General features: G+C 33.0%; 3 protein-coding genes across 3 annotated transcripts; 2 read left to right on the forward strand and 1 right to left on the reverse strand.

The window, feature by feature from the left end:
• Positions 1 to 7,676: 7,676 nt before the first annotated feature.
• On the forward strand, positions 7,677 to 9,453 carry LOC121792739 (3-ketoacyl-CoA synthase 4-like). Its single transcript, XM_042190810.1, has one exon. The coding sequence runs from the start codon at positions 7,818 to 7,820 to the stop codon at positions 9,342 to 9,344; it is 1,527 nt and encodes a 508-aa protein (XP_042046744.1). The 5' UTR covers positions 7,677 to 7,817; the 3' UTR covers positions 9,345 to 9,453.
• A 7,811-nt stretch (positions 9,454 to 17,264) lies between these two features.
• On the forward strand, positions 17,265 to 18,496 carry LOC121768517 (zinc-finger homeodomain protein 5-like). The gene has a single exon (XM_042165055.1). The coding sequence runs from the start codon at positions 17,653 to 17,655 to the stop codon at positions 18,304 to 18,306; it is 654 nt and encodes a 217-aa protein (XP_042020989.1). The 5' UTR covers positions 17,265 to 17,652; the 3' UTR covers positions 18,307 to 18,496.
• Positions 18,497 to 21,384: 2,888 nt separating this feature from the next.
• Positions 21,385 to 23,600, reverse strand: LOC121792741 (protein RADIALIS-like 3). The gene is made up of 2 exons (XM_042190812.1): positions 23,214 to 23,600; positions 21,385 to 21,696 (listed from the first exon to the last, which is right to left on the reverse strand). The coding sequence occupies exons 1-2, from the start codon at positions 23,465 to 23,467 to the stop codon at positions 21,669 to 21,671; spliced, it is 282 nt and encodes a 93-aa protein (XP_042046746.1). The 5' UTR covers positions 23,468 to 23,600; the 3' UTR covers positions 21,385 to 21,668.
• Between the last annotated feature and the right edge of the window lie 602 nt (positions 23,601 to 24,202).

Here is a 24,202-nt window from a genome sequence, read left to right on the forward strand (position 1 = left end):
TTGCACGTGTTTTGAAAAAATAATAAATAGTTAAAATGGAGAAAAAATAAAGTAAGAGAGAGAATAAAGTTAAAGAAAGTATCATCTACATTATTCTCTCTTACCTTACTTTTTCTTCAATCATTTTTTCAAAACATGTGCAAAAAATTAAAGAAATATTTCATATTTAATGGTACGGATATATATTATAAAAAAAATTATAATAAATCAAACGTCTTAATACTTTTCTTTCTTCTATTTGGGGGTGTATCATCAATCTCAATTCTGTCACGCCTTTCCTAGTATATTTATTATTCAACCACAGTAACTCAAATTTGTGATAATTTAAGAGCGAAGGTGATTTCTGGCATTGAATTAAACATAATTATAATATTTTTCAAAATATAAACTCAAAATAATCTCTTCAATTAATTCGAGATTAAGTAGTTAACTTTCAAAATATTTCATGAATATTTTGGTGTTTTTCTTTAAGATTGATATTAGATGAAAGTTGAATGGAACGTAATTAAAAACACACCAAATATGGCTTAATTTTTTTTCTATTTGGAGAGTATCACATATCTCTATTATGTCACACCATTCATTACTATATTTATTATTCAACCACGATATATAAAATTTGTAATAGCTTTAGAGTAAACGTGATTTCTGCCATTTAGTTAAGCATAATTGTGATATTTTCACAAATAAACTCAAAATAATTTCATGAATTTCAAATTAACTTTCTAAATATTTTTCATTAATATTTTGGTCTTTTTTATTAATTTGATGAAACATATATATTCTGATATGCACAATTAAAATGGAAACGTAATTAATTAAAATGCACCAAACATGTCTTAATATTTTTTTTCCTACTTGGTGTATCATAAATGTCTATTTTGCCACATCACTCCTTGCGATATTTGTTATTCCACAGATCAATCAAATTTGTGATAGTTTTAGAGCGAACATGATTCTTTGCATTGAATTAAGCATAAATTGTGAGATTTTTCACAATAATCTCATGATTTACTTTTCACAAAAATCTCATGATTTCAAATTAACTTTCTAAACTCTCATGAATATTTTGGTTGTTTCGTTGATTTAGACAAACATGAGTATATACTATTCTGTAATACCATTCCTTAGTATTTTTATTATTCAACCACAATAAATCAAATTTATGAATATTTTAGAACATGACCTCTGGCATTGAATTCAGCATAATTGCTATATTTCACAAATATACCAAAAATAATTTCATCAATATCAAATTAACTTTCAATATGTTTCATGAATATTTTGTTATTTTTCGTAGATTATATCAAATACTAGTGATGTGCACTTAAATGGAAAAGTAATTAAAATACAAAAAACAGGTCTTAATACTTTTTTTCTACTTGCGGGTGTACTTATGAATGTCTATTTTATCAAATGATTTCTTAGTGAATGATTACAATAATTATTTTAGTTGCAATGACAAGCAAGAATACAAGAATAAAGTAAAAATCACCTTATTTAAGCTATTCACAAATCTCACAGCTACTTTCATGCATTATAATTTCACACTAACAAGTCTAGAGTACCAAAAAAACGTTTAAGCTACCTAATTCATGTGTCATGTCTACTTTTCTCATTTAATACGTACTTTTTTTTAATTCTTTCTTATTTATATTCTAATTGTATTATTCATGAATAAACAAAATTATTAAAATTTCCTAAAAAATGAAAATTAAATAATTGAAATAGGCTAAAAAAATTACAGAACTACAAGGTATTATTAAACAGAATTATCAAAGCCAGTTCCATTCTTATTTTTAAAAAAACTTGTATATTCGAATCATAAAAAGCAATTTAAACGAAACACGCAACGAACGCTAATTGGAAGATACAATGGCATGCTTTGATGATCTTCGCACTACATTTTTTCAAAGTAGATTCATCCGGATTCATTTTTCACGTTTAGGGATATCTTGGGATAAACTTTCCTTTGATACACCAGCTATTTTAATCTTATCTCCATGCCATATTTTCTACCAATCTGTTCCCAAAATTCTCCCAAAATTGTATAAATAGGAGTCACTATCATTTTAAAGTTCATCACACAAATATCAAACAAATTATTCGATATTGTTAGTGGAAAATGGCGTCTAGCGATAATTGGACATTTGAGGAGAACGAGCGATTTGAAGATGCATTGGTGGTGTTCGACGAGAAGGCGCCGGACCGGTGGAGCAAACTGGTGGCGGCCGTCGGTGGCACGAAGACGGAGGAGGATGTGAAGCTCCACTTCCAAAGGCTTGTCGATGATATCGAGTTGATTGAGTCAGGAAAGTGGCCATTGCCTGATTATAAGGATGAGTATGCGTTGCGCCATAACCATTGATTAAGATATCATATTATTGGCAAAAATAAAAGGTGGGATTATGTTGATTATTATTTGTGAAATATTGAAATAACTGATTATATACTAAAACTTTGTTACTTTTCATATTTTGCAGAGGATGGAATTTCTTAATTATCCATCAACTTGAAGCAAGAGTTGAAGAAAAATAATATGGAGCAGTTCATTTCTCCCGTTTATTATGTTTTCTTGTTTTATTATTATAAATAAAAATTACGAACTAGAGATAATTGCAGTATTATTATGGTCGTTCTTTTTGTGTCAGTGACGGAACTAGAAACATAAACAAGCCGATGCTGAAATATTAAAATTATTTTAAATTTTAATAATATTCATTTTTTAAAATAATAGTATCAGAATATTTAATTTTACTTATAACCTTTTTACAAAAGTCAAAGAGAACAACATTTTCTCAAGTGAAACTACAAAAATTCTAAGGCACTTTGATAACAAATTTTTTTATAATTATTCACCATAAAATTATAAAGATAATAATTTTTTCATGAATATTTTTAGGCTTTTTTTATAGATTTGATAAACATGTATATCATGAGATGCGCATGTAAAAGGATGTGATAATTAAAATAAACCATACATCAATCATCAATTTTTTTTCTTCAACTTAGGATGTATCGCGAATGTCTATTATGTCACGCCATTCCTTCGTATATTAGACCACGATAAATCAAATTTGTAATTTAAGAGCAATTAATTCGGTTACATCGATTAACCGGAACCGAATCGAACCGAATCCATTTCGGTTCTGGTTCTGGTTCTTCATTTTCGGTGTATGGAGGACTCGGTTAACCAATCGGTCGGTTCGGTTCTCTGCCCTACATAGTTGTGATTTTTTCACAAATAACAAAATATTCTCAAGAATTTAAAATTTACTTTTTAAGATTTCATGAATATTTTTAGGCTTTTTTATAGATTTGATCAAACATGTATATCATGAGATGCGCATGTAAAAGGATGTGATAATTAAAATAAACCATACATCAATCATTAATTTTTTTTCTTCGACTTTATGTCACGCCATTCCTTTGTATATTAGACCACGATAAATCAAATTTGTAATTTAAGAGCAAAAGTGAATTATGGCATTGAATTAAGCATAGTTAAGATATTTTTCACAAAATAATCTCATTTAATTTTTAAAAATTAAATTTCTAAATATTTTATGAATATTTTGGTCTTTCCCGGTGATTTGATCAAATAAACTTCCCTCAACCTTAAAAATATGAAATATTTTCGTTTTAGTCTCTCCCTTAAAATTATTAATTTTCTAATTAAATTTTTTTCCTCTCTAATAATGTGAGACTCATTCTCCAGTGTCCACTTACAATCATTTCTTTTTTCTCTCTTTTTATGTTACCAATAATGCACTAAACTATGTGTCCTTTCAAATTATATGGAGTATTTTTAAGGACGGAGGGGAGTATATATTAATCATGAGATACGTAGTTAAACTGAAACGTAATTAAAATAAACCAAGTATGGCTTAATACTATTTTGGTCTTTTTTTGGTAATTTCATCAAACATGGAGCTGTATATATTATGAGATGCGCAATTAAATGGAAGCGTAATTAAAATACACCGAACACGTCTTAATATTTTTTTTCTTTATGTCTATTTTGTTACACCATTCCTTAGTATATCTATTTTTCAACCACGATAAATCTAGTAAGTTTCAGATTAATTTTCTAAATATCTCATGAATATTTTGGTTGTTTCGTTGATTTGATCGAACATAGTATATATTATGGGATGGAAAGTTAAATGGAAGCGTGATTAAAATACACGAAACATGTCCTAATGCTTTTCTTTTCTTTTCTATTTGTTTTATTGTGATTTATTATGAAAGTCTATTTAGTCACCCAATTCCTAAGTATATTTATTATTCAACCATATAATTTTAGCACCAACGTGATTTCTGGCATTGAATTAAGCATAGATATGATATTTTTCACATATAAACTCAAAACAATCTCATCGATTTCAAATTAACTATCAATATATTTCATTGATAATTTATATTTTATGTAGATTTGATCAAAAATATATATTATGTAATACACACTTAAATGGAAAACTAATTAAAATACAATAAACACGTCTTAATAATTTTTTTCTACTTGAGGTATATAATGAATGACTATTTTGTCAAACGATTCCCTAGTTGATGATTATAATAGTACAGATTTTGGTTGCAAATGTGGAGCACGAATAAAATAAAATCACTTTATTTAAGCTATTCACGAATTTCACAGCCACTATCACACATTATAAATTCACACTAACTAACTCTCGAGCAATAAAAAACACTTAAAGTTACCTAATTCATGGGTCACGTCTAATTTTCTCATTTCACATTTTTTTTATTTTTTCTTAGTTATATTCTAATTTATTATCTATAAATAAACAAAAAATATTAAAATTTCGTTAAACAACAAAATTAAATAATTGAAATAAACTACTACGGAGTACTATAAATTACAGAAGGAATAAGAAAATTAATAAAGTCAAATGCATGGGTTAACTAATCAATGCAGTTCCATTTTTTTAAAAAAAATCTTGTATATTCGAATTATAAAAAATTATATTAAACGAAATACGCAATGAACGCTGATTGGAGGATATAATAGCATACTTTGATGATCTCCACACTACATTTTTTCAAAGTAGATGCATCTGGATTCATTTTTCACATTTTGGGATATATTGGGATGAACTTTCCATTGATACAACAGCTATTTTAATCTTATCTCCACACAATATTTTCTAACCAATTTGTTGCCAAAATTCTCCCAAAACTGTATAAATAGGAGTAACTATCATTTCAAAGTTCATCACACAAATATCAAACAAATTATTCGATATTGTTAGTGAAAAATGGCGTCTAGTGATAGTTGGACATTTGAGGAGAATGAGCTGTTTGAAGATGCATTAGCGGTGTTCGACGAGAAGGCGCCGGACCGGTGGAGCAAATTGGTGGCGGCCGTCGGTGGCACGAAGACGGAGGAGGATGTGAAGCTCCACTTCCAAAGGCTTGTTGATGATATCGAGTTGATTGAGTCGGGAAAGTGGCCTATGCCTGATTATAAGGATGAGTATGCTCTGCGCCATAACCATTGATTAAGATATCATATTATTGGCAAAATAAAAGGTGGAATTAAGTTGATTTTTTTTTAAATAACTTATTATATACTAAAAATTTGTTTCTTTTCTTATTTTTGCATGATGGGAATTTCTGAATTATCCATCAACTTGAAGCAAAAGTTGAAGAAAATTAATGTGGAGTAGTTCATTTCTCCCGGTTATTATGTTTTTCTTCTTCTTCTTATAATAAATAAACGAGAGATTACAGTCTACTAAGGCCTTTATTTTGTGTAATGGTATAAAGTGTGTGTTTATTATAACTAGTACTATGTGCATCAGTTTACTTAACTGGAATGACCACCTGAATTTTAATACGAAATTGAAAAACAAAGATAGAGAAAATAAAGTAGTTGAAATTAATATTTTTAGTGAAAAATGAGGCTCGTCTCATTAAAAGGTGGAACTTATCATAAATAGAATGAAACTAACTTTGTTGGTTGAATCAAAATACAAAAATGAGATTAGTTTTCGTAAACAAAAGTGGTACTCGATTTCCATGACTAAATAGCGATACTTCGTCTTTTGTAATTTGAATCGTTCCAATTTAGTAACCATTTTAATTTTTACTATTACAAATGTGGCATCTGTCATTTAATATTACTTTCCGCTTATTATATACTCCATGAATATATTAAAATTGATATCAAATCAAAGAAACTTATTTAATTTGAAGATAGGAGATATCGCTAAATTTAATAGGCTTTTTTATTCGATACAAGCTCCATATCTCCAAATTTAATAAGTTTCTTTCATTCGACATAAATTTTAATATATTAGTTGAATATGTAATAATCAGAATGAAACATAAAATTTATTCTTATCAGCAGCGACAAGAAATTAGTGTTTGGGCCGGCTTTGAATTAATTAATTTTGGGCTGAATAATATAGTTATAAAATGGTTTTAGTTAACAAATATTGGGCCGAAATTGATCTCAGCCAAATTGTGAACTAATTAAAGTGAACCCTTAAGTAAATTTACTAATTTGTCCCTTAATCGATTTTGAGTTTCAATATTGGATATATCTCGATCTCACGCTCAATTTCAAACTCCCAAATTAATCAAAAGACTGTACGATCAAAATTATGGTTTCAATTGCAAAAGATATCAATGTAGCTTAAGGCTGAGAATTTGGTCAATCCGTTCTCTGCTATCCGAGAATGGAACCTAATTTTTTAGCTATCACGGGACTGATACCAGATTCAACGGTTTCGGTTCTGTCCTGGTTATGTGTTTATGAGTTCGTTGGTTCTACTCGGAATCCAAAATCAAATTTTATTTTTATTACTTAAAATTCATTTTTATATTTTACTCCATGACTTAATTTTAATTCTAAAATTTTACATATAAATATAATCTATTATATAAATAGATTTCACATGAATGAGAATGGTTAGGGTTATAGCGCACTGCCTCACTACTCGTAGAACTCGGTCCGGAATCAACCAATACACAATAAATTTTGGTTATTTGGTTCTTATCTTAACTACTCCCTCAACTATTTTTATTTTGGACTGTTTCTTAAAAATAGAAACTTTAGAATCTTTCTATTTTAGGACATGAACCCACAATCCACTAACTCTACTTTCACTACTTTTTCTCTTCCTCTGTCTTATTTTACTCATTTTTCTTTTCATCTCTCTCACTTTATCAATTTTTTTCACTTACTTTACCAAATGTGCATTAAAACACGTGTTGTTTCAAATGTTTCTATTTTTTGAATACGGAGGGAGTAATTAGTTAGTATAGGAACTAAACCATAAACAGCTCCGATTCCAGTTCCATGATTGATGGTTCCAATATGCCAGTTAACCGACTAATGAGTTTGATTAGGAGCCGAACCGATTGAATAAGCAGGATTAAAAAATCCGCTAATAATTTTGGTATGATTGAACTTTTAATCCAATGAATTTTATTTTGAGCCCACACCAAACCCAATTTTTTATTAACCCAATGGGCCACCCCATAACTGACATCTCTATCTATGTTTTAAAATGTTTTCTAAAATCTTTTCTTTTTTGGGAAAGAAATTAATTTCCAAGATCCGAAAATTTAGGCAGAACAGTTCATCCATTCACTAATTCAATTCTGGTCATAAAATTTAGTGATAAAAAAAATAAAATAATAAAAAATTTAGAAAGAGAAAATTGTTATAGAATTCACCCCAGCATGAAATCAAGGCCAAGCAGCAATCAATCAGCATCAAATTGACAACTCTCTCTCTCTACACACCGCTGGCAAAAATTTGAAGACTTTTGAAACGATACCAGGCTATGGCCGGAGGCGGAGAGGGCGCCGCCACAGTGGGGGTCCGGATCCACCCGGCGCGGCGGCTGCCGGACTTTCTACAGAGCGTGAATTTGAAGTACGTCAAGCTAGGGTACCATTACCTGATCTCGCATTTAATTACGCTCTGCTTGGTCCCAATCATGGCAATCATCATCATCGAGGCGTCGCAGATGAATCCCGACGACGTGCTCCAGCTCTGGCTGCATCTGCAGTACAACCTCGTAACGGTCATAACCTGCTCCGCTTTTCTCGTGTTCGGATCCACCGTCTATATCATGACCCGCCCCCGACCCGTTTACCTCGTCGATTACTCCTGCTACCGGCCGCCGGAGAGCCTCAAGGCGCCGTACGAGCGGTTCATGAAGCATTCCCGATTGACCGGCGATTTCGATGAATCGTCGCTGGAATTCCAGCGGAAGATCCTCGAGAGGTCGGGGCTCGGCGACGAGACCTATGTTCCGGAGGCGATGCATTCGATTCCGCCGAATCCGTCGATGCAGGCGGCGAGGGCGGAGGCGGAGGAGGTCATGTACGGCGCGCTTGACAAATTGTTCGCGAATACGAGCGTTAAGCCTAAGGAAATTGGGATATTGGTGGTCAATTGCAGCTTGTTCAATCCGACGCCGTCGCTGTCGGCTATGATTGTGAACAAGTACAAATTGAGGGGGAATGTGAAGAGCTTTAACCTTGGGGGGATGGGGTGCAGTGCCGGCGTGATTGCCGTCGATTTGGCTAAGGATATGCTGCAGGTGCATCGGAATACCTACGCTGTTGTGGTCAGCACCGAGAACATCACGCAGAATTGGTATTTTGGGAATAAAAAGTCGATGTTGATCCCTAATTGCTTGTTCAGAGTGGGAGGCGCGGCGGTGCTGCTCTCGAACAAGTCTAAAGATAGGCGGAGGGCTAAGTACAAGCTGGTTCATGTGGTGAGGACTCATAAAGGAGCCGATGATAAGGCGTTTCGCTGCGTTTATCAAGAGCAGGATGATGTTGGGAAGACAGGGGTTTCCCTATCCAAAGATCTCATGGCCATTGCTGGTGGCGCCCTCAAGACGAACATCACCACATTGGGCCCTCTGGTGCTGCCGATAAGCGAGCAGCTGCTCTTCTTCGCCACATTGGTGATCAAGAAGCTGTTCAAGAAGAACGTCAAGCCTTACATACCCGATTTCAAGCTGGCGTTTGATCATTTCTGCATACATGCGGGAGGTAGAGCTGTGATTGATGAGCTTGAGAAGAACCTGCAGCTGCTGCCTGAGCACGTTGAGGCTTCGAGGATGACTCTACATCGCTTTGGCAACACTTCCTCGAGCTCCATTTGGTACGAGCTCGCCTACATTGAGGCAAAGGGAAGGATGCGCCGTGGAAACAGAGTCTGGCAGATTGCTTTCGGGAGTGGTTTCAAGTGTAACAGCGCGGTTTGGCAGGCCCTCCGCAGCGTGAGCCCATCTCAAAATGGGCCGTGGGAAGACTGTATTAATAGGTATCCGGTGAAGGTAGTTTCCTAGCATATTAGAATTGGCATCTGTTTGACTCTTTACACATGTTATCTATTGCTCTTTAGTTAATGATGTACTCTGCTAATCTCTTCTTGTGATATTTGATTTGAGGTGATAATCTGGCCTTGTGTTGTTAGAGAATAATAACTAAATCATATAAGTTCTTGCATGTAGCTCATTGATATGGTATCAATTAGAACCCACATTGTTTTGTTGATCCTCTGCTGTAAGTTTCTTGGTATAGTCCTCTTGAATGTTACATCATTCCATTGGAACTTAGGCATCAAGTTTAGTTTTGATTAGTCCACAGAAAACCAAGCCAAGCCTACCTTTTTGAATCTTTGCTCAACTCTCACTATCTCTTGCCAATTCTTGATTTGTGAAACGCTGATTCTTTCCCAGCCACCTCGTGCAACTGGACAATGTTTGTGATATTTGATTTGAGGCGATAATCTGGCAATGTGTTATTAGAGAATAATAACTTGATCATCTATGCTCTTGAATGTAGCTTGTTGAGATGATATCAATTAGAAGCCAAGCCACCCAGTTTTGTTGATCCTCTGCTTTAAGTTTCTTGAATGTTACATCATTCCATTGGAACTCATGCATCAAGTTTAGTTTTGATTAGTCTATGTAAAGCCAAACCAATCCTACCTTTTTGAATCTTTGATCATCTCTTACCAATTCTTGATTTGTGAAACGTCGGTGCTTTCCGGGCCACCTTGTTCGAGTAAAGGAGCAATATTTGTGGCGATCGTGACATGCCCTGGCTCTTGATAAGATCCTTACAGTGATCATGTATCTAACTCCGGGGACATATCTTAACTTTGTAGCTGGCAACCATAGTTGAGGAATATAAATTGGCAGGAATGTGGTTGTCTTTCAACTTTGGCATGTGATTATTCTGAGGCTAGATTCCACAATCATTCATGAATGATGAATGTGGTGTCGACTGCCGAATTTTTTTATTTTTTTTTAACTTTTGGAGTTGGATGACAGGGGTGGGGGGGTGGGGGGTGTGCACATCATTCGATTGTGTTTCTTTGTGTGTGTGGTTTGCCGTTCTGCCTCTTGAGTCTTCTGTAGGGATACTAATCTTTGTTTGTCTCCTAGTCCCTTCTTTGATTCTTCTATTTGAATATTCGTTTGATTTTGTCATGTATGATTTGTGTATACCAACATACTTGTGCTCAAGATAGTTTTCTTTTATTTTGGCCTACCACTCCAAGTTGTCTTATTTCTTTTGGGGTTGGATCAAATTTACTACTCCTATTACTGTGATTTTATCAATTCTGTTAGTACATTTTTTTTAATTAAATACTCTTTTCACCTTATATCAATTTAATAATTGAAATATCAGTTCAACGGATTCAGCCTGACATGATGTGTTAGGTGATGACTTATTATTTTGTTACAGATATAAGTCGTGTATGATGATACCAAAATTTTACTTTAGTTTTTTTAATAATTGTCTAGAAAATGACTGATAAAACTGATAGATTATAAAAGTTGAGATACTATTGCGACAGGTTGAGATAAAATTGACAAATTTCAAAATTAGGATAATAGGAGTATTAGTCAACGAGGAGATAGATTTGATCCTTGACTTTTTTTCTTTTGGGCATATCATATGTACTAAGGTGGATATTATTGTACAAAGTGTAAGACAAAGAAATTTGATTTTAAGTTTAATTCAATTTTGTGGTGGATTATTTTGGTTGATTGATTGCAAACATCTTTGAAGGAACCAATCTTTAGATGGCTAACCTTTTAAATATCTATTATTTTTATATGGTGGATTATTTTATTGATTGATTGCAAAAACCGGTGGATTATTTTATTGGATTGATTGCAAAAACCGGTGTAGGAACCAATCTCTAGATATTCAACATTTTAATAGTGTATTATTTTTTGATTGATTGCGTAAAGGAATCAATATCCAAATAATTAGCCTTTGACTGTGTAATATAATTCCCCTAATCAAGAAATACTATATCAATATGGGCCCGATGGATATCTACCTCGCAATATGGCCTTCTGCTTCATGCCCGGTTCATTTGGGCCGGAACTGTTGTGATACTCTGAAGGCTGGGCCCTGAGCTGATGGAGATAATCTTCGCTTGCTAACGGGCCGGGCTTCTCACCGGCACCATCTCTTTAGCGAACAATCACAACCACCACCACCACCTTGATGGGGTTCTCTCCCCGGTGCACCTTAGACACACAAAATTACATCCATGGTGCAGGAGAGTTGGGTTGGTCATTTTTTTGTTTTACACACAAATTTATTGTTGTTATATTAGTTAGGTCAATATTTTGTTTAAACCAAATATATTATTGAGTTAAATAAATTTCAATCTAAGGTTAACGATTAATTTTGGTATTCGTCCATATCATTGTGCTATTTAGGGATGTCCATAAAAATAATCTCACTTCTAAAAATAGAAAATTTCTTTTGCATACTTACCTACTTTTATCTTTTCTCTTATACTTTACCCAATTTTTCTTTCTATCTTTCTTATTTTATCTATTTTTTCTTCTTCTTTCATGTTTTATCAATTTCTTATTAAAATCTTTGTTGTCTATAAATGAGAATATTTTTTTATGGACAGATGTGGTACAAGTATTGGATTTATTTCAAAAACCACAACCAATTAATTGGCGATAAATAAAGTAATCTATAAAACTTTATACAACTGTTTTAGTTTTATGTTCATATTTGTGTGGAATATTTGTTTCATATTTTAAATAATGACGTCACTAAAATACAAAAGTGTGTAAACTTTACCACATTGTGACGCAATCTCGAGCGATGGCTAAAAGGAAGTAAACAAATGTAAAATAGATTCCAAAGGGTAGTTAGAATTGAATTCCAATTGGGCAGAAAATGTACAAGTCTTCCATTACCAATTTCCCAAGCACAGTAGAGAGAGATAATAATGACAGAAAGGTAAAGACATTGGCGAGGGGAAGGCATGGCATCCTCTGCAACACTTTGCAAACCTCACTATTGCCACATCTTTTTTCCTCATTCACAAATACTTTTACTTCAATTCCATATCTCAAAACCATACGTATACATCAAAATACCTCATATATATATATATATATATATATGATGTGACATAGTACATTGTACACGTTGGTGTATGATGATTATACATTTGTATAAAGCATCCCATCGGTGCTCGTCGGTAAGGACGGCGTTCGTGGGTCGGCGGGGCATGCAGGTGTCCGTTGCTGTGCTCTTACCGACGGCACGGTACTGCTCGATGCATAGAGCACGTCTGTGCCCAAGGCAAGAGTACGGGCAGCCGACGTGGCATGCTATGGTTGACCGTTGGTTTATCATTTATTATTAATTTTTTAATTAAAAAAAATCTTAAAAAATCAGATTTAATAAAAAAAATATTTTCCCACTTTCTAATAAAATATATCCGTTCTTTGCAGACTTTTAAGTTATTTTTCATTAATTTTACCCTAAAATTCATACTTTCATCTATAAATACTCTCATTTCTAACCCAAAAAATGACAGTATACCAAACAACTCTCTCAATCTCAATTTTTAGGATTTTAATTATGTAATTTTAAATTTTTAGGATTTTAATTATGTAATTTTTAATTTTTTAGTAATTTGTAATGGTATCGGGTATTTTTAATGCATTTTAATATTGTGGAAATGTTTTTAGTAATTGAAGTATTTAAATTGAATAATGGAATGGTGAGACCCTTGAGCATGCTCTTGCTCTTGTGGAAGAGCATGGATGTGGGTGTTGACAGTGTTGTGCTCTTGCGGAATAGCAAAGAGTCAAAATTAATAGAATGAACTAGGCAAATGGTCCCTGAACTATGCGTTTTGCACGTAAATGGTACCTAAACTTTAAAAATATCGTGGGTAGTCCCTGAACTAAGGTATAATCACATTTTTAATACTTTTTCACTATTCATCACAATTTTGCAACAAAAATGCCCCTAAGGCATAAATGACATTTTTGGACTTTCATATCTAGGTAGTAGATTTAATATTTTCTTTATCTTTCTCTTTAGTACTAAATATGATATTTTCTTATAGTTTGAGTACATAAAATGATATTATTATTCACTTCACTTTTTCAATCACTTTATGTCATATCTTCTTTCTCTCTATTTCTCTAAAAAATTTAGGAAGTAAAAAATTACAATAAAAAATAGCATGAAATTCTTAAATATATTAATTATAAAAATTAAATTATAAATTTAATTATAAAAATAATTTGTAGCAAAATTTTATTTTGGTTGTGATTTAATTAATTTTTTAATATTAAAAATAAAAAAAAATATTCAAACTTAATTCTTAATTATCAATTAATCATAATATTTAATACTAAAATAATTATTGAACCAGAATCAAATTAAATTTAGCTAAAATTTATTTTGATAATTAAATTTTTTTCCATATTTAAGAATTTCATAATGTATTCTTTTATTTTAAATTTTTATTTCCTAAAATTTTTAGAGAAAGAGAGAATAAAGATATGACATAAAGTGATTGAAAAAGTGAAGTGAATAATAGTATCATTTTAGGTACTCAAACTATAAGAAAATATCATATTTAGTAATAGAGAGAAAGATAAAGAAAATATCAAATCTAGTACCTAAATATGAAAGTCCAAAAATGCTCTTCATGCCTTGGGGCCATTTTTGGTGCAAAATTATGATTAATAGTGAAAAAGTATAAAAAATGTGATTATACCTTAGTTCATGGACTACCCACGATATTTTTAAAGATCATGTACCATTTGCGTGCAAAACGCATAGTTTAGGGACCATTTACGTAGTTCATTCAGATTAATAAATATGGGTCCGGGCTCACCTCCATACTCTTTAGCAAGAACATGGATGAGTATGCTCTAATACCTTATTTGTAAATACTCCTATATGAAGCAACATAATAGTACATTGTACACACTGGTGTGTGATGATTATACATCCAAAGTCCAACATTAAATGATTATACATCTAACTCAAAATGAAACTATTAATATAGTCAAAACTATTTTGGGATGATAATCTTGAATTGATCTAAAGATTAAACATCTTGTTACAAAAATGTTCTATCCGAAAATATGGCGAGCTAACATAAATAGTATAATACTAATATATAGATAAAAAATAGGTACTGACAATTTGTATAGAATACTTCATATCTTATTCAAAATACTAACAATTATTTCGAGATGACAATTTTCCTTACAATTTTCCAAGTGAGGGTGACCTAATATGGAACACACTATTTATCTTGTGCCTAAATAATGACAGACAGATTTAGATGGAGTTAAGAGTCAATTAATGAGAGTCAAATTTTTTATTAAAATTCAGATTTTATAAATTACATCACATATCTTTTGTCTTACTATGTATTCATAGTGTTCAATTTAATGAGCTTCATTTTCTAGATCTATTGTTACATACTTCATCTATAACATTTTAAATGACACATTTTCATATTTTATTTATAGTACTCCCTCCGTCCACGAAAAATATAGCATATTTGCTATTTTTTGTTATCCACGAGCACATTTAAAAAAAGAAAGTTTTCAACAAATTATCTCTTACTTTTTTTCTTCTCTCTTACTAATAATATAGACCCCACATTCCACTAACACTACTTCTCTCTTACTTTTTTCCTTATCTCTTACTAATAATATGGACATCACATTCCACTAACATTACTTCTATTTTACTTTACCAATTTCACATCAAAACCCGTGTCATTTACCATATGTCCTATTTTTCATGAACAGAAAAAGTATTTTTTAAAATAGAAATAATATTATTTATTTATTTACTTTATTAATTTTTCTAAAAAACAACATTATAAATACTCCATAAAATATTGTGTTGAATAACAAATGATCCACTAAAGTGTGTAGAGGTGTAATAACAAAGTTTACACCCAAAAAGTGGTATGAGAGGATCAGTATATATCCCGAAATCAGCAGTTTAGAGCATTCGCAATGGAGGACTTCAACGCGGAATTTCCACGGACGTCCCGGAATTCTGTGCGGAAGTGGGCCATTAGGCGTGCCAGCCACGGATACGGAATTGGGCTGAGGACGTCGCAAGTCCGCGGTGTTCTGCGAGGAATTCCGTGCAGACGTCCGCCAGTCCGCAAATAATAAAATGGAGATGTGGGATATCGATCCCTGTACCTCTCGCATGCCAAGCGAGTGCTCTACCATCTGAGCCTTATGATAGAGAATTCATCTATTTATAAATTTGTCCTTTGCATAGAAAATCTTCATGTATAATGTATAGTCAAATGAATTCTTCAAGGTAGTTCAAATTGGTGGTGGTGCGTCGGCGCGCCTCCCTGCTATAATTGCTTGAATTGGTTACCAATTTAATGTTGATAATACTACGAACGTAATACAATTTTTTATTCTAATAATAATGTAATTTTTTTAGTAATTATCCATTTTTTTATAATGAAGTGTGTTTTTTTTAAATAAAGTGGTTACATTTTTTCCGTAGTCGCGTCGAAATTTTAATTCCTGAAATTGTATAATTTGTGAATTTGTGAATTTTTTATAATGTGGGAATTCCGTGGGGAATTCCGCCACTGTGCAGTGAGAATTCCGTATGACGTGGCAGAGCAGTGAGAAATCCTTATGATATGACATGAGGTGTTTTTGGGAATTCCGCGAGAAATTCCGCACTACTCCGGATGCCCTTAGGAAAAAGAGAGGATGGGGATTATGTGGGATAATAATGAGCTGTTGAAAAACAAAAAGCCTGCGCAGGGTGTCAAATCCGCCTCACTCACTCACTTACTCACACCCCATACATAATTAACCTCATCTTTTATTTTAAATTTTATTTTGCCAAACTGACAGCTCAACAAATCATTTCGTAATTATTTTTAAAAATTTAAAAGTGAAAATTAAATTAAATTTAAATTATTTATGAATTAGTACTACTCCAAGTATACGTGAAAAGAGTTAAATTGATCTCTATTCTCTCTTTTTCGTTTTAATTTTTATGACAAACAAGTATACGTGAGATTCAGATTACAATATTCAAATATCCAAATTATTGAGTTTTTGACAAAATATTCCGTACTGTACACATTAATATCCAAACTATTGACATAGATATGTTTCACACAATTTGTGACCACGAAAAGATCTGCATAGCATAGCACCACCTACGATGGTGATGCGAATTTAACATAAATATAGCTAGCATCAAATGACTTCCCATCCAAAAATTTAATTTCAAAACTTGTTTTTTCTTGACAATTTAGATATCCAATTGTAATAATATGGCGTAATTAATTTGTTAACATAATAATTTAAAAATGCGTTTATAGTTATGCATATTTTGAGATATTACCATTACAAAGCTATCAACATGGTTAATGACTCGACTCGGCTTATGTATTAACAACGATTTCTACATAATAATTTATAAAAATTAAATATAATTATGCATAAAGTAATACAAGCCTTTTTAGCGTTCTCTTTGATAAACTTTGAAAAGAATCATTCGCCTCGAAGTTCTTATAAGATGGATGGTAGACATTATCAAATTTGTTAACTCACTTTGAATATAATGTCCCATTTATGCATACTTTCAGTATCTATCTTTGTTTGTCCGTTTCATTTCATTCACGCTCCATTTTTTAAGAAGTAGGAGTCGTTCCTCCTTATGTCTATGTACCAGTGCAAACAATCACTCCATAACTTTTGCATCAGGCGTTACATGTAAATCGTAATTCTTGCTATTTAAAATGTGAGAATGTGTATTATTTATACCCCACATTATCTCAAAATCAATCCATCAATTTTTATAGCAGTAAAATTGAATCTTGTGTAACTCGTGTATATAATGAAGGGTGGGTAAAAAAATTAGTGATGGTATGCAATAATGAAGGAGGGTGGGATGGGACCAAAAATGGCAGGGCGTGGGAGAGAGGACGAACATGACATTGTCGGTTGTTTTTTGTGTTCAGATCGCTTCTTAATCTCACCAACTTAGTTGTTTCCCACTCACTCACTCTCTCTCTCTCTCCTCTCTCTCAGCTTCTTCACAAGCAACCAACCTGTCTCTTGTTGCAATCCACCCCAACACACTCCACTCCCTCTTCAATTTCTCTGCTCTCATCATCTACTTCACCCTCTCTCTAATTATAGGATAGGTTATCTTCCTTATTATACAGATGAATTTGGATGCCCAGATTTGCCTCATAAATCCCCAATTTAGAGTTAGTTAAAGCTATCACGTTTCACATTTCTAGGGTTTCCTTTTCATATATAAATCAAATCAAGTAGGAGTATGTCTTTACCTGCCGGCGAAGACAAGGAAATGAGGGTACAACTACAACCCGCTTCTTCACTAGGCTACACCAAACCCGACCCGTTTTCCGGATCCAAGCCCAGACCCGGTCGCCTGAGCTACCGCGAGTGCCTGAAAAACCACGCCGCGAACGTGGGCGGCAACGTGACCGACGGCTGCGGCGAGTTCATGCCCAGCGGCGACGACGGCACTCTGGAAGCCCTCAAGTGCGCCGCCTGCTCCTGCCACCGCAATTTTCACCGCAAAGACCCCTCCTCCGTCGCCGCAATCGTGCAGCCGCTCCAGCTCCCGGCGCCGCCGCACTGGAGCAGCGCGATGGTGCAGCCGGTGAAGATGGCATTCGAGGAGTCGTCGAGCGAGGAGCTTAATTTCAACGAGGTGGCGCCGCCGCCGCCGCAGTTCGTGGCGAGGAAGAGGTTTAGGACGAAGTTCACGGCGGAGCAGAAGGGGAGGATGCTGGAGCTGGCGGAGAAGGTGGGGTGGAGGATCCCCAGGGAGGACGACGCCGAGGTGCAGAGATTTTGCGCCGAGGTAGGCGTCAAGAGGCAGGTTTTCAAAGTGTGGATGCATAATAACAAGACGGCTTCTTCTTCCTCTTCCGCTGCTTCCAAGAAACTTCCACACGAATTCTAGAACCTTCTTAGCGTTTTTGTTGAGTATTATTAGTAGTGCTTACTAGTTTAGATGAGCATGTGATGGGTAGATTGAGATTGTTGTGTTGATATAGGGATTATGCATGCCTTCTTTCTTAGTTAAGTAGTAGTAACAACTTAATTTCTCACTATTCATAATATCTACTCCTATTTTATGTGTTTCTTTTTAATTTCATGTTATGCTTGTTTGAAACTCCTACTTATATGGTTAATTAGAGTGTTTTATGTGGTTTTAACTTTTGGAATCATGTAGTTTCTTACTCCATAAAATCACAGCCCCATAAATTGGTTGATATCATATGGATACCATCTTAAAGATGGTAGTATCATTTAATGCCTTTTTACATTTATTGAATGTAATGTAAAATTAGTTCAAGTTTTTCCAAGGAATGATCATTTTGGAAGTTCATGTTTGTTTGTTAGGGCTTTCATTGAGTTTTTTTGTGTGTATACTTCCTTATTTGTGATGTATCTGATCCGAGAGAAGCGATGAACTTGATAGAAATCCATGGTTCCATTCTAAAACCAATTGGTGATAGGTGGAGGGGTCCATGAGACTTATATACTAGTTTCAGTTTTCTCTTGACACCGATGTGGGACAGTTATATGTTATACTCCCTCCGTCCCGGACTACTCGCACATTTCCTTTTCGGCACGGAGATTAAGGAATGAGTGTATATCAAAGTCAACAATTGCGGCTGTAGGTGATAATTTTTACTAAAAATGGAAAGCGTGCAAATAACTTGGGACGCCCAGAAAGGAAATAAGTGCAAGTAGTCCGGGACGGAGGGAGTATTTTTTAGTTTCAATTGCCAACACCATCCCTCAAACCCTTCAAGATGAACCTTGGAGGGGTTGGACTTTTTTCTAAAAGATTGGACCCTCAAATTGGACAATCGGTCCAATTTTTTTTTCGATTTTTAAGTCCAGATATACTGTTGGGTTAGTCATTTTTTCGGTTTCGGCCCAGATATACTGTTGGGTCAGTTAAATTTGACCCACAGTCGGCGACCCGTTCTGATACCATGATAGAAATTCATGGGTTCCATCCTAAAATCAATTGGTGATAGGAGGAGGGGGCCATGAGACTTATATACTAGTTTCAGTTTTCTCTTGACACCGATGTGGGACAGTTATATGTTATATTTTTTAGTTTCAATAGACAACTTTGTGCTATGAAAAAAGCAAGCATTCTTTGCATTTAATAATGATTTTTTCACATTTAAAGCAATTCTACTGTGCAGATCTTTTCAACCCTGCGATTTCAAGGGTGAAAAAACTAGCCTAACATTCAACGTTTGGACAATTTCAGTCTTTTTCAGACATGAATGTGTGTGCCAATTTTCGACCAAAATTATGCACCTGGTATTTTTTTCCTCTTAAAATGTTATAGAATGAAGATTCACTGCATTATTGGATAGAAATAATTAATTTTTATTATTAAAAATTTATTTGTTTTATTAAATTTGAAGTTTTTAAAATTATATAGAAAATGTGTTCTAAACTTCGAATAATAGGAATTGTAATGAATCTTGAAATATATATGGCCAGCTTCATAAATTAAAGGTTCAATACTACACCAAATTTTCAGTTTAACCCAACCCATTTCTTGATAAAAACTATACATTCCTTTATTTGTTGGGAATTTGGTATAATTGTAAATTCCGTCAGTGAATGAAAAATCCGACGAAAATATGGTTACTATTGGAATATTGCAATAATAGCTTTATGTGCAAAAGTTACAGTTTTGTGATAACTTTCAACCTATATTATATTGATAATCAGAATGTCTAAAACCCAAGACTATAAGAATAATTAGAAAATTATAATCATGAAAAGCTTTATAATTATAGTTATTTATCCATCAAAATTTAGATCCATACTATAGGTATTTATCCTTCAAAATTTAGTCGTGTTGGGGTGGGGAGAAAAGAGAACAAGAAAAAAAGAGGAAAACAAAAATGCAAAAATCTTTTTTTTTTCCCTCACCCTAAGTAGATATCTAATTTCTCTCCCATTATCCCTTTAATACTTTGCACAACCCAATTAATTTAGAGAGGTGCATGCTACAATATTATGTAGATTTTTGCACACATTGATATATTCTTATTTTTTTTTTCTAAATAAGGTAATGTGGTTTTTTTAATTATTAAATTAACAAAATTTTCAAAGAATGTATATGAACATAAAATAGAATTACAAATGCCATCATTATTAGCCGCAGAGGTGGTCAAAGATTGGGTTGGACCACCTTATCTTAGCCCGTAAATGAGCTAAGTGGGCTTGGCCTGAAAATTCATAGGTTGCGAAATAGTGAAATCCAATCTCATGAGATACTATTTTAATTTAAGTTTCTAAATTTTTTTTAGTGAAACACTTTGAATTATATTTAATTTAATTATAAAATATAAAGAATATATAATTCAAACATTTGATTCTTAATTTTACGGTGGCATGATTTAATATATTATAAATTTTAATTGCCTACATATCCAAAAAATAGAGAATCTTGAATGAAAAATTAATAGTAGTGATTGGTTGTATTATTTTAAAGTTAGTTGCTGAGCCAAAAGACAGTAATGTTTCACGAAATTTATCTTAATTAACTAAATTTATTAAATGGTTAACCAGCTTTAAATTTATTGACGTTGTACATAATTGTTGAATTTGATGTTTAAATACATAGGACTCTAATAATTGTTGAATTTGATGTTTAAATACATAGGACTCTAATATTTTCATAAATCCGGCAAAATCAAATTTGACTTGGCACCGATAATAATGGAGCGGCATTAATTATATTAAAATATAACAACACAAAGTGAAATTAAGTTAAGAATTTAAATTCATGAAAATATCATAATACATTAAAATTTATATATATTTAATATTTTGAGTTTTGCAGCCTATTAAATCTTTAAAAAAAAAAAAAACTATCTTTCCTCTCTCCTCTCTCTTATTTTTTTATATTTATTTTACCCTTATCCCTATTTTACACATTTATCCATATTAGTTCCTCTATGTTCTTGATTTTAATAAATAAATTTTCCCATGAAGATTGAGGACCAATTAAAATAAATTATCCAAGCCGAAATAAACATACCAACACTATCTTTACTAATTTTAGCCCATTCTTCCAACTTCTATCTTAAATCAGAGTTCATTTATGAAAATGACATTCTGAAGAGAAACCATATCTCTGCCACATTTCAGGAAATTAAAAAATTATAGTATATAAAATGGCAGAAAATTAATTACCCCATTATACATTTTCAGGCAACACAGTATTATATTTAATTCTCTTTATTTTCTTGAACCTTAATTGGAGTATGCATTTCCTCATCACTGCAGCTTGAGATTCCTCATAAGCCTGTTGAAATTCATAATAAAGAAATTATGAGGAAATTTGCTGAAAATATATTATTACTAGTACTATTATTTTTGTTTCTGATAAAGTGTAAAAGATGATGCTCAAAATTCAATGCTTCTAATCACTTCATGATCGTCTTCATAGCTGCAGTATATAATATTTTAATCAAACCCAAATATCTAAGAAAGTTCTGTCTGAGATGATAAAAAAAAGAAGTGTGTAGAAGCTTAATTTTAAAAATGATGGATAATGTGATATGATCTTATCATGCTTTATTTAAATAATAAGAAGACCATGTGGGATGATATAAACTTAGGATTAGATTTCATGTGGTGCCATCAAGGATAATTAAAATACCATATTTGCTATCTTCTTGAAAAGATGCATGTACATGTATAGCGATAAGTTATTCATAACTCTCGAGTATTATACTACTCCCATTTGCGTACTATTGAACACTAGTATAACCGTGGAGCACTATATTATTCTCCCATTTTTTTTATATTTTTCATTTTCTTTTTGTTATTATTTCTTTTTTATAACTTCTAATAAAATTGATTTATATAATACTCCTTCCGTCCGCAAATAGAAATACCGTTTTTCTATTTTAGTCCGTCCGCAAATAGGTGTCGCGGTTCACCTTTATTATAACTGGTAATAGGGTCTCACATTCCACAAAATCATTCAAATTACGTTTCATTTAAAACTAATTATATACAAGTGAGACCCAAATTTCACTAACTCTTTTCCACCCACTTTTCTTAGCATTTCTTATAACCCGTGCCGGAAATAAATGAGACTCTTATTGGCGGACGGAGGGAGTTAAACACTAATATTTTATTAAAACAATGAAAATTACATATATAGTTGAAATAAACGAATAAGTAGTACTCCCCCGTCCCTAAAGAATATGCACTCTTTCCTTTTTAGTCCGTCCCACAAAAATATGCAGTTTCTAATTTTGGAAAGACTTTTCCCTCTAATGAGATGGAACTCATTCTCCACTAACAATATTTTATTTACTTTTTCTCTCTACCCCTTTCTTCCTTTACCAATCTTACATTAAAACTCGTGCCGACCTCAAAGTGCATATTCTTTGGGGACGGAGGGGTATTATATATTTAAAAAACTTATATACCTAAAATAAATGTAAAATAATTAAATCCTATTAAAAAATTTAATTGGAGTATAAGTTTATTTATAGATGTGAAATAAGAATAGAAAAATTAAATCTGATTTTTTCAATTAAAATAAAGCCACATGGGCATCCTCTGATTGGCCACAAATTAGCGTGCGCAAGTGTGCATTGTGCAACCTTCGCATGCTCAATCCCCGCAATGAGGTGTGAGCACGCTGTTGTGGCTGCCCTCACTTTTTTCTTTCCTTGCCATGAAATCCTACAACTTACTGTATTTTTTTGACTAGAACATGATGTAGAAGCAAAGATTCAAGCCCTTTTTGTAGCTAACTTAAACAATGTGGTAAAATGGTGAGAGAAAGAAAGAGAGGGTATAGACCTTAGTTCATGGGCATGTCCTCTTGCAAGGGCTCTGTAGTTAGGAATGGGGACTTGATCATTCTCTATCTGCGTAATGTCTTTAACCAGGATATCATAATGCCTCCTCACTTCATCTGCTGATTTCCCACCAACTGCCCGGGCTACATTGTGCCAACGATCCGGTGTGTCCTTGTCGTACCTTGCTAGGGCCTCCTCGAACCTCTTGTTTTGCTTGGACGTCCACGAGCATGCTAACGATGAGCTTGAGGCCATGGCCTAAATGTTGTTTGGAGGTTTTCTCAACTAATTGTTCTTATATACTCAAGAATATGTGATGGTATGGTAGTGAGCATAGAGATGTTATTCTATTGCTTCAAGGGACAGGACATGAAAAGAGATCACTAAATATTTTGAGAAAGTGTAATTAAAGGACATATATTTTCTTGTCCTTTTGTAATACTCATACTTGTGTATCTTTTATCTTGGATTGCAAGTGGATTTTTTGTGCAGCTGGATGGGATTAGATCCCCCCTATTCTAAAGGCCTATACTATCTAATTCTCCTTTCTCACAATACCTCCCATATTTTCCACCATTTTTTAGACGAGTGCAAAAATGTTTAAAGAATATTCCAAACAACAAAATAAATATAGCTTACCAAAATTAGGGTGAGAGAATATTCGAATATCGAAATCCAAAATCAGATTTTATATTTTCGAACAATTTAGATTGAATCAGATCCATTTTTCATAAAACTTGGATCGAATCGAATTACACTAATCCAATTCGATATGCAAGTGCTAATCTCTGACCAAAATAGCATCACGAAAGCTAACAAAAGACAAAAATCAACTAACAAACAACTAAAACACACTTTTATATGGGTCCTAGTTATCTCCTTATTCGCTTGCAGCACACAACATAGTCTAATAACGATATACAATATGATTTGCTCAATAACAATACGTTAATTACTAAACTGTAATCATAATCTGGATATAAAATTAAT

The sequence above is a fragment of the Salvia splendens genome, chromosome 2 (assembly GCF_004379255.2).
Source record: "Salvia splendens isolate huo1 chromosome 2, SspV2, whole genome shotgun sequence".
Lineage (NCBI taxonomy): Eukaryota > Viridiplantae > Streptophyta > Magnoliopsida > Lamiales > Lamiaceae > Salvia > Salvia splendens.

Bases quoted from the DNA above. Each gene is read 5' to 3' on its own strand.
- LOC121792739 (XM_042190810.1), top strand. From the start codon at position 7,818: ATGGCCGGAGGCGGAGAGGGCGCCGCCACAGTGGGGGTCCGGATCCAC.
- LOC121792741 (XM_042190812.1), bottom strand. From the start codon at position 23,467: ATGGCCTCAAGCTCATCGTTAGCATGCTCGTGGACGTCCAAGCAAAAC. The intron at 21,697-23,213 runs GTCTATACCCTC...GAATTTCAACAG, and splicing joins GGACATGCCCATGAACTAAG to GCTTATGAGGAATCTCAAGC.
- LOC121768517 (XM_042165055.1), top strand. From the start codon at position 17,653: ATGTCTTTACCTGCCGGCGAAGACAAGGAAATGAGGGTACAACTACAA.